This window comes from Octodon degus, unplaced genomic scaffold (assembly GCF_000260255.1).
Source record: "Octodon degus isolate 3935 unplaced genomic scaffold, OctDeg1.0 scaffold00089, whole genome shotgun sequence".
NCBI lineage: Eukaryota > Metazoa > Chordata > Mammalia > Rodentia > Octodontidae > Octodon > Octodon degus.
Window position 1 is genome coordinate 10,689,893 of NW_004524665.1, and position 10,000 is coordinate 10,699,892.

At 54.5% G+C, this 10,000-nt stretch overlaps 2 protein-coding genes across 2 annotated transcripts; one reads left to right on the plus strand and one right to left on the minus strand.

The window, feature by feature from the left end:
• Positions 1 to 2,964: 2,964 nt before the first annotated feature.
• Gal3st2 (galactose-3-O-sulfotransferase 2) lies at positions 2,965 to 7,091 on the plus strand. The gene is made up of 6 exons (XM_023722071.1): positions 2,965 to 3,019; positions 3,252 to 3,346; positions 3,903 to 4,018; positions 4,382 to 4,468; positions 5,279 to 5,534; positions 6,279 to 7,091. The coding sequence occupies exons 1-6, from the start codon at positions 2,965 to 2,967 to the stop codon at positions 7,089 to 7,091; spliced, it is 1,422 nt and encodes a 473-aa protein (XP_023577839.1).
• A 2,450-nt stretch (positions 7,092 to 9,541) lies between these two features.
• LOC101589970 (60S ribosomal protein L27a-like) lies at positions 9,542 to 9,865 on the minus strand. The gene has a single exon (XM_012516038.1). It carries the CDS (start codon positions 9,863 to 9,865, stop codon positions 9,542 to 9,544), a length of 324 nt encoding a protein of 107 aa, XP_012371492.1.
• Between the last annotated feature and the right edge of the window lie 135 nt (positions 9,866 to 10,000).

The following is a 10,000-nucleotide window of genomic DNA, read 5'->3' on the forward strand; positions in this document are numbered from 1 at the left end:
TAGAGCTTGGATAGAGTTATTACCTTAGCACCAGGTCCGGATCTACGAAGTTCAGATTCCTCCAGGTGGGTGTTGCTTGGATCTGGCTGCTGTGCTCCACTTCTTTCTGCTGCAGCCGTTAGAGTTGAACCCTTTGTGTCTCTCTGGCAAAATGTTCTGCTCCTGAATCAGCTGGGTGGGTCTTGCCTCTAGCCTCTTTGCAGGGAGTTCTGCTGAAAGGTTCCGTGCTGGGCCTGCGCTCTGAGTCTATTCAGGATCCCGCGGGTGCAGTTGTCTCACTTACTGGTGGGCCTGCACTCAGGGTCTATTCAGGAACCCGCCAGGCCCTGGGTCAGCTCACTCACTGGTGGGCCTGCGCTCTGGGTCTATTCAGGATCCGGAGGGCCCCAGGTCGTTTCACTCATTCACCGGGCCTGTGCTCTGGGTCTGTTCAGGATCCCGCGGCCTGGGTCATCAACAAGAAGGTTCTTGACCTTTGTGGCTCTGGGTATCCTGGGCTCCTGGAGCTCATAGGGCTTGACATAAGCTGACCTTCCCAGCTATACTAGTCATTTCCTGGCCCGCCACAATGCTGACCAGTGAGCCCCATGTACTTTCCTGGAACCCTGCACACGTAGGAGTTTTGGATCCAGGTCTAGTGCATTTTGTCAGTTAGTAAGCAGGGAGTGACAGCCATAGGGACACAGGGATAGGGTGGGCACCACAGTCGGGGAGGGGCATCTATAGCCCTGGGCAGTTGGAAGAGTTGCCTAGAACAGACATAAGGGACCGCCTGCCCACGTGGGGCCCAGTTCTGTTCACTGACTGCAGTAAATCCAGTGTGCTAGGAGGATAGCAGGGGCACAGAGTCTATGCCCAGATTCTGCTAGGCAGGCCCTGCCTGCTGGAGCTCTTGGCTCTGATGCCTCAGGCACAAACTTTCATACACCTGACCTCAACTTGGAGGCATCCCAAGTAGGTTCTGTTGCTGTCAGGGACCTGAGCCAGTGGCTATGGGCCATCCTGAAACCTGCTTTTCTGGAGTTTTATCAAGGGAAAGAGCTCTATGGCCCTGAGATGGGCTGTGGCTTTGGGGCTGTGTGGTAGTGTGGAAGCCTGGCTAGCTTGCCAGTACCCATAGTGGTGGCCATGTCTGGTGGGATAGGGGCTTAGAGAGCCCCTTGGAGGACAGAGGCTACCTTTCTGCCTAGGGAAACCCCACACTGAGAGGTCAGTGTCTCCCAGACAGGTTAGGTCCCCATCTGCTGTTGGGCCTAGGAGGGGAGTGGCTCCAACTGTAGGAGTCACTGTGTGTCCCTAGGAAAGCCTGGCTTGTGTCTGAATCAGGTCCTGGAGCCTGACCCCAAGTGAGTGGTGTGCTGGTATGTCCTCGGATGTTACTCCAACCCGTCAGTGGCCTGTGTTCAGAGCTAGGGGTGTAACAGGTATTCATGGGGAAGGGTGTGTGATACAGAGTCTATGGTGGGGCTGGGTGCTCAGGAGATATCTGGGAATAGCAGTCCTTGGTTTCCCCAGCCCTTAGTGCCTAAGTTCCTGTTGAAAGAAACATTCAGAAAGGGGTGCTCAGACAAAATATTATAGCTGCTACCGTCAGTTCCTCCTTTCCTCAGGAGATCTGGGTGTGACTCAGGTAGCCCCTGAAATAGGGCCATATACCCTTCCTTGGTCACTGGCCAGTGGTGTAGACACTGGATCCTGGTTGGCCCTAGGTGGGTCCTTGAGCTACCTGCTGTGGTATTGCAGTGACCGCTGGGGATGGACCGGCTGGGGATGCCCAGGTGGTGTTTCTCTGGTGGACAGGGCATCCAGTGGAACTGGGGCAACAGTGTGAGCACCTGATGATATGGGGGCTTTCCTCTGAGCAGCAGGACTTCTATTCCTATTGTGCCTCTTGGCCTTGCAGGCTATGAGCATCTCCAGGGTGGGTAAGACTGTAGGTCCTGGGCAAGCATCCTTGTCCCCTGCTACTGGGTGCTCACTGGGAGGAAGGGACTGTAGGGTGGAAGTGGCCATGGTAGCTGCCCCTCAACACCAGTAGGCAGGCAGAGCTGGGTGCTCCCCACAAGTCATTTTGGACAAGCTACAGGTCCTAGAGGGAAGCCCCAGGCCACAGTGGCCTGTGCTTCAGTGAGTGTTAGATCTCCCTCTGCTGGCTGGCTGGGCTAGGCTTTCTTTGATGCAGGCAACACAAATTCAAAATTTTTTAAAAATGTAATTCACTCTCAGTGACAATGGAGGAGGACATGGGGTTGTCTGGATTGGCATGGTGGTCATGCAAGGGCACTCTCAAGGCCTAGCAGGTGGGCCTATGACATCCATGCTCCTAAGAAGGGCAGCCACAGTGCCCAGGTAGGAAGCTGAACACCACTTACTTGAGTTCATCCTGGATTCTCCTGGAGGCTCCCTGCGCAAGCTTACTGGCCTTACAATAGAGAAGAAATTAGCTGGGGCTATAGCTCAGTTATTAAAGGTGCCTGGCAAGTTCAAGGTCCTGAGTTTTGAATTCCGGTGCCAAAAAAAGAAAAAGAAAACAGTGACAGAGAGACAGAGATGAGAGAGGGGAGAAGGGAGAGAGGCGAGGGGGTAGGGGGGAAGGGGAAGGAAGAGAAAGGAAAGGGGAGAAGGGGGAGGGCATATGAGAGAGGAGAGAGGGGAGAGGACAGAGATCTGCTGTCTTTATGGCAGGAAGCTGCTGCCAGCCAGGTCAGTCAGCCACCTTCCTGGCTGTGAACCAGTATATGTGGTAGCAAGTGTTCAAGATTAAGAGATGTTTAAGTCTGCTCTAAGGGGAGCATTCCTTTCCTTTTGCATCCAGGACTTTCTGTTTATTTTTATAAATTTAAACTCTGAGTCTGTCCTTCTATAGATGAGAGCAGGCCAGGCCAGCCAGCATAGTGTGCTGTGTTCTGGGTTGTGGCTCTTATGTCCCCCTCAAGTAGGGAGTAGGCTTGCAGGGTGGTGGGCATGGCTGCAATAGGGTCAGGTGGCCTGCTGGGCACATCCCAGGCCTCTGCCCAATGTGAGGTTTCAGGGCTGCTCCTGCCTGAGTTGGCTCTTGATGGACCAGCAGATGGCCAGTGTGTGCTAGGGTTTAATGAACCTGAGCTGGGTGGTAACAGTGTGTGTTTGAGGAAGGGCTTTATGTGGAACAAAGGGAGGGCCACGTAAGTGGCAGGTAAGTCCCACAGGGCTCTTATCAGATGGGTTAAACCCTAACTATATTGGGCTATAAAACATCCTTCTCCTCTCAGGTGCAGGCTCTGAAGCCACCTTCCTGGAGCTACTGTCCAACAGCCATAGCCCCTCGGTCTCTTGGGACCTGACTCAGGGTGGCCCTGTGCAGATGGTGAGGAGCTGTTTCCTCGCACTCAGAGGAGGCACCAGCAGGGACCTGTCACTGCTGGCCACTTGCTCTTTTCCATCTGTCCCTGCCAGCCCTGGACCTGAGCATTCACAGCGATTTGTCCATTGAATTGTAATGCCCACAAAGCCCCTTGGCCCATGATGGCCCAGGGAGCCTCCTCCAGGCTGCTCTGAACTGTGTTCAGAGGACTTGGGGGTAAAGAGGAGGTCAGGCCTGCAGGATGGAAATATGGCTAGAGGGAAGCCTTGCAGGGTAAGGTGGGGTGCTGCACTGGGGTTCTGACCTGTTGCACATGCACTGATGGAACTGATCCACATTCTCAGTATGGAAGACAGGAGAGCAGATGGGACAGGAGGACACTGGCAAAGCTGTGGCCTCCACCTGGACACATGGCTGGGCCTTGGGGATGATTCTTTTGTATGCATAGCCCAGCTCTGGCCCCTGAGAAGGCCGAGGAGCACCCCAGCACCAAGACCCAGAATCTTCTGTGGGAGTTTTGCCCAAATGCAAGCCCCTTGCATTGGGAATGTGAGGTCAGCAAGTCGTGGTCAGCACCTGCTTGCTGCTCCTGCTCTCCATCCTGGGTGGATATGTGTGCCCCACCCTGTCCGATACCTGCCTCTGCCCACTGTCAGCCAACCAGTTGCTGGCAGGGTTAGGCTAGCACCTATGTCTTTCTGGGAAGGGGTGGGGTAGAAGACAGAAACTGTGTTCCTTAGCAGGGTGCCAATCCATCACTGGGTTCAACACTGTGACTTCCTCTAGCCCTTGTCACCTCACAGGGTCACTCTCACATGCTGCCTACCATTTGGTGCTCTAAGGTGGGTTTCAGTATTCTGTGTAATCATGGTGTCCAGGGCTTTCAAGCTTGTTCCTGGCCTATGTCTTTGCCTTGCTTTTGTGTTCCTGGTCCTGGGCAAAGATGAGCCCGAACCTGGGGTATATCCATGTGACAGGCCCAGGGCCAGGATGAGGGAGGGCTGTGTGGGCCTTCTTGACACTGAGGTCCCTCCATAGGCCCCTCCGGACCATTTTCCTCCTTTTGATGTTGATTGTGCTCCTGCTGGTTGGCGTCCTTCATGTGCATGTTAAGCTGTTCCTGCCGTGAGTCCAGCATGGGGTCTCTGTGGTGTCCCTGGAGGATTCCCCAACTTAGCAACCCTGAGGGCAGAGATGGGACTTCATCTTGACCACCCTGGGGCACCAGCACCTGCTGGCAGCCTGTGGAAAGTCACATGTCCCCATTAAGCTTCATATCACCTCCTGGAGAGGCAAGGGGCCTTCCTGTGGGGACCTGTTAGTATCCAGGCCCTTGAAGAGGTAGCCTGGCCTCTAAGGTGGGGCCTGGGAGGGTAAAGGTCACACCTGTGCCCTCTCACTGCCAGCATCCCCCCAGTAATCTTCCCTAACTGGTGGCACAACTTCTGGCAAGAACCCCCATTTCTGAATGAGTATCTACCCATCCTTTGGTTCCTGGGTCAGTGCAGGGCACTGGAACCTGCCCTCTGGGCACTGGGGCAGGGAGGGCCCACTACATGTCTCCTCTGGCTCTGTGTTGGGCTGGCTTTACTTCAGGACCCCTCTGTGTCTAGGGTGAAGTGTTGGGGTCAGCCAGGGAATGATAGATGTGTGGCTGAGGTCACTGGGCCAGTGCAACATGGGTGCCCTGATTGCCAGAAAGCAGGTTGCAAGTCTGAGGGGGCTTGAGCCTACATCGTGGGTGAGAACTCTTCTGTCCCAGTGGGTGCCCTGGACTATAAGGTGAAAGGGGCTGCAGACAAGGGCCACATTGACAGGGTTGGGGTTGGGGACTCAGGTTGGGGGTGTGGAGAGGAGGGCTGTAAGGGCAGGGCTCTGTGGAAGGCACACTGCCAGGGACAAGCCTTCCTGTGTCTTTCCTCTCAGCCAGCTTAGGGCTGAGGTGGAGGGGCCACCTGTCACCAACATCATGTTCCTCAAGACACATAAGACAGCCAGTAGCACAGTGCTCAACATCCTCTACCGTTTTGCTGAGATGCACAACCTGTCTGTGGCGCTGCCTATGGGTCCCAACATCCACCTGGGTTACCCCTGGCTCTTCCTGGCAAGATATGTGGAGGATGCCCTGCAGGCTGGGTCTCCCCGACAATTCAACATCATGTGCAACCACCTGCGGTTCAACCTGCCTGAGGTGAGGTCCTGGGGCTGGGGAAGGGACTACAGGCTCAGGGTGGCAGTCCAGGAAATGGAGCAGGGTTCTGAGCTCTAGGCTGCAAGGGGCCTGCAGTTGCTCTTGGAATGAGATCAGGCAGCCTGCAGTCCTCTGCCTGGCATCTGCAGCCCTGTCCAGTTCCTTGGCCTGCAGTTTTTTTCTGCTTCGGACTTCGATACATGGCACTCTGGTGAGGACCTCACAGATGTCCCTCGAGGTCATCTGGGTCTCTACTGAGGAGGCAGCTCCTCTCAGAGGCTCCCCAGATTTTCCTTCCAAACAGAAGTGTGTGTGTGTGTGTGTGTGTGTGTGTGTGTGTGTGTGTGTAGATAGGTGTGGCTTAGCATACACGTGGCCTAGAACACAGGCTTTCTGTGTGAGGGACAGAAAGGTGCCAAAGACTGGGCAGGCTTGGGTGGGTAAAGGCAGTGGTGGGAGGGCAGCACATGGCTATGCTGGAGGGCAAAGGTGGCTCAACTGTCTCCTGGACTGCCGCTCCAGTGGGTGACATGTGATCCTTATGGGGCTCAGGAGAGAGAGGGGAGCTTAGATCCCCCCACAGAGGAAGCAGGCTGCCTAGGAGATGGGTGGTGCGGCCTTCCTGTGGCAATGTGACTGGCTGGCTGGTGGCCCCTGGGCACGCGGTGCCAGGAGGGTGGGCTCTGTGTTCCCAGGAGTTGTCACCTCCATGAGCTTGCAGCACCTCCAGCTCTGTCTTCGCAGGTGCAGAAGGTCATGCCCAAAGGCACCTTTTACTTCTCCATCCTGCGTCACCCGGTGACCCAGCTTGAATCCTCCTTCATTTACTACAAAAATGTAGCACCTGCCTTCCGCGCTGTGCAAAGCCTGGACACCTTCCTGGAGGCGCCTCACCGCTTCTACAAGGCGGGGCTGGAGAACGTGTACGCGCGCAACAACATGTGGTTTGACCTGGGCTTCGATGGAGATGCGCCGGCCGAGGATGACTACGTGCGCGAGCACCTGGAGGAGGTGGAGCGGCGCTTCCAGCTGGTGCTCATCGCCGAGCACTTCGACGAGTCCATGGTGCTGCTGCGACACCGCCTGAGCTGGCATCTGGATGACGTCGTGGCCTTCCGGCTGAACGCGCGCAACCCGCGCAGCGTGTCGCGCCTGTCACCTCTGGGCCAGGAGCGCGCTTTGAGCTGGAGCGCCCTGGACTGGCGCCTATACCTGCACTTCAACCGCACCTTCTGGGCCCAGGTGCACGCTGAGCTGGGCCCACGCCGTCTGCGCGCCGAGGTGGAGCAGCTGCGCACGCGCCGCCAGGAGCTTCAGACCCTGTGCCTGCAGAACGGGCCGCCCCGCAGTGGGGCGAGCATCGCAGACCCGCAATTGCGACCCTACCAGTCTGGTGACGCAGACATCCTGGGCTATGTCCTGCGACCGGGCCTGGACGACGCCACGCTGCACCTGTGCCAGAGGATGGTGATGCCCGAAATTCAGTACATGGCCCGCTTGTACTCGCTGCAGTTCCCCCAGAAGCCCCCCAAAAGAATCCCCTTCCTGGAGCACTAGGGTCCATGGGCGCCTCCCCTCCACCCCCTTCCCTAGAAAAGTCTTTGCCATGGCAAGAAGAAGAGCTACAGACCCACAGGCCGACCCACTGGGGCACAGTCCACGCAGCCCGAGGTGGGGACTCCTTCCAGGCGACAAGTGCCCTCCCCAACCCAAGCAGACTAGGCTGTGGTCCCAAAGGACCTCAGAGATGGTCCTTGAGCGTCCTTGCCCAAAGTGGCACTGGATCCTGGGGACAAGCCTGTGACTGCCTTTAGAGCTGGGCCAGGGGTTGTGCTTGGCAGCATGGTGAGCAGTTTATTTCTGACTGAGAACAGTTCAGTTTGAGAAATGATGTCAAACTGCTCCAGAGACCAAGGGTTCAGCTTGAGCCCAGGCTGAAGGAGCTCCACATTCCACTCTAGCGCTGGCCTGAGGGATTTGGGCAGGAGGAAACCTCAACAGCCAGGAAGCTGGGCATGGTCTGCCAGACCATGTCTGGTGGGGCCCATTTCCTTTGTTATGCACAAAGAAACCTGCCCCTGTCTAGCAGGACGTGGTCCCAGACTGTCTGGGGCCCAGTGAATGAGTGGGGGCCACACACCTGTTATTACATGCCCTGGGAAAAGTGGGGTACCTGGAGTGCCCAGGAAATGTCTCACATATAGAGCCCAGAGGCTCAGCCAGAGCCTGTTTGCTTGGGAGGAGGGTTCCTTCTGTCATTCAGGAGTTCAGCTGGGAAGACCTCACATTCCCCATGTACCTGCTGTGGGTGAAGCATGTCCAGGTGGTCCTCTTTTTTCTCAGGGGAATCAGCATTTAACAGAAAGGGGGGATGCCCAAGCACTCAGAATAGGGAGCTCCCTGGGACAGTTTGAGAACATTTCCAGTAAAATTAGAGGTGTCACAATGAATGTGAGAGTAAGAGAGAATATTTGGAAATTTGCACAGTGACTTGCAAACAAACCTGAAAAGAGTTAGAGATAGCGAAGAAGACAGGCGCTTGCTGAGAGCCAGGGTCCTCAGACTACGCAGAGTCACCAGACAGCCCGAGGAAGATGTGGTGAAAATCCCTGGGGAAAGTGGGGGTGGAAGTCATATCCAGATGAGCCCATGGATAAGTAACGAGAGTCCCTGCAAAGAGGAAAGGTGAGAGAAGAATGGGAGAAATTGCCACATGTTGAGGGAAGAGGGGCTTTTCAGCACAAGTTCTGTGTGAGTACCAGCTGAGGTCCGCAGGTCCCTCAGAGAGTGCAGGTGGGTGTGAGAACCCAGAGTAATGAGGCACACCATGGCCCCATAAACAGAACAGGTGTCTGCAGCCCTGCCTGTGCCCAGCCACATGTGCAACACTGCTTTCAGCTGCATAGCAGTTGTGGAATTGAAGTAACAACAGCAATATCAACAATAGCAATTTATCGTCACTTTGCTTTTCCTTCAAGGTTGGTGGAATGTAAACTGTTACCATCATTTTGGAGAGAAATTTGGGGCTATTTACTACAATGTAAAAATGGCTGTGGCTTATGATAGGGAATTCTGGAAACCATCTGTTCAAATTATCCATTAGATAGGAATGTTTAAAATGAGGCTGTACTGTGAAGTCAATAAAAGCTGAACTCAGAGTGTGACTTAAACTTTTTTTGGGGTACATTTTCAATTCTCCTCTATGATGGTGGTGGGTTCAACACCAGCCCAAGTGCCAGTGCCCTAAGAGGTTGGTATGACTCAGGACTAGATCACAGACTCTAGCTTATTAAGGAAGGACCAGCAGGAGAAAGTGGCCCTTCTGAGGCATTTACACCAATGGGGAGAGTCCTTAAGCGAGGCCAGAACTCTGACATGGCCATAGGCAGTGGGGTGACTGGCAGAGGTGGGTGGAGGCTGGGGCAGGAGTGTAAGACACAATGGAGGAATGGTGTAGCCTGGATGCCCGTGCAGGGCACAGTGCCCAGTGGAGGTGGAAGTAGCCTAAGATACAGATGTCCTGACTTTTTAAAGAGAAGCTGGGACTACAGATCCTTATGTAAAACCTGCAAGTTGGAAAAAGCCTTGTATGAGTCAGGCACTTTTCAGGGATGTGAGGTAATCATGTGGAGTGTCCTTCCTTGAGAACGTCCCTGCTGTACTTGTTTACATCAGGCTGACAGGAGTGATTCCATCGTGGTCCTGACAGCTTTCTTTCCTCCTTCCCACCAACACTGCTTTGAAAACATTGCTGATTATCCACTTTGTAGTTAGGCTTGATTGTCCCCTACTGCTAAGATGGACTTGTGCCTGTTTTTTTTTTTTAAAAAAAAAACCATTTGTTAGCATTTTAATGAGCCCCCTGTCCAGTGGCTTCAAGCTACCAGTACACAGGCCCCCCAACACCCTTAATCTTCTCAGCTCTTCTGCTGAAGAATTTGGCTTTCACGATGACAGGCTGCTTTGGGAGCTTTCCCTTCCCAAGAACTTTGTAGTAGCCAAAAGTATCAGACTACATCAATGATGGGAGCTGCTCCAGTCTTGTTTTTGGCAGCATTTCCTCGTGTCTGCTCACTGACCAATGTCCACAATTCATCAAGGTTGGCAGTTGGGCAGAAGCTCTGATTTCTCTTCAAGTGGCAATGCCTCATACCAACCTTCCCAAAGTAATCTGGGTGATATTTGTCGAAGTTGATCCTGTGATGATGTATGCCACCAGCATTACCAGCATTACCCCAGCCTCCGGGGTGCTTCTGGTGCTTGCCAATGCGGCCATGGCCGTGGCTCTCATGGCCCCGAAGCTTCCGGGTCTTCTTTAGTCTGGAGGGCATGTTGGCGGCTGAGAGGAAAGCTTGTGCCTGTCAACTCTTTTGGCCTCACTTTGGGGCAAATTAGTGGCTGCTAGGAGTCAGTGTCAAAACCGTTTAGCCACATTTGAGCAATAAGAATGTTGGCAGAGTGGCTCT

Coding starts and splice junctions, on each gene's coding strand:
- Gal3st2 (XM_023722071.1), top strand. CDS start 2,965: ATGGCTGCAATAGGGTCAGGTGGCCTGCTGGGCACATCCCAGGCCTCT. Junction 4,019..4,381: donor GCCAACCAGTTGCTGGCAGG/GTTAGGCTAGCA, acceptor GTCCCTCCATAG/GCCCCTCCGGACCATTTTCC. Junction 5,535..6,278: donor TGCGGTTCAACCTGCCTGAG/GTGAGGTCCTGG, acceptor CTGTCTTCGCAG/GTGCAGAAGGTCATGCCCAA.
- LOC101589970 (XM_012516038.1), bottom strand. CDS start 9,865: ATGCCCTCCAGACTAAAGAAGACCCGGAAGCTTCGGGGCCATGAGAGC.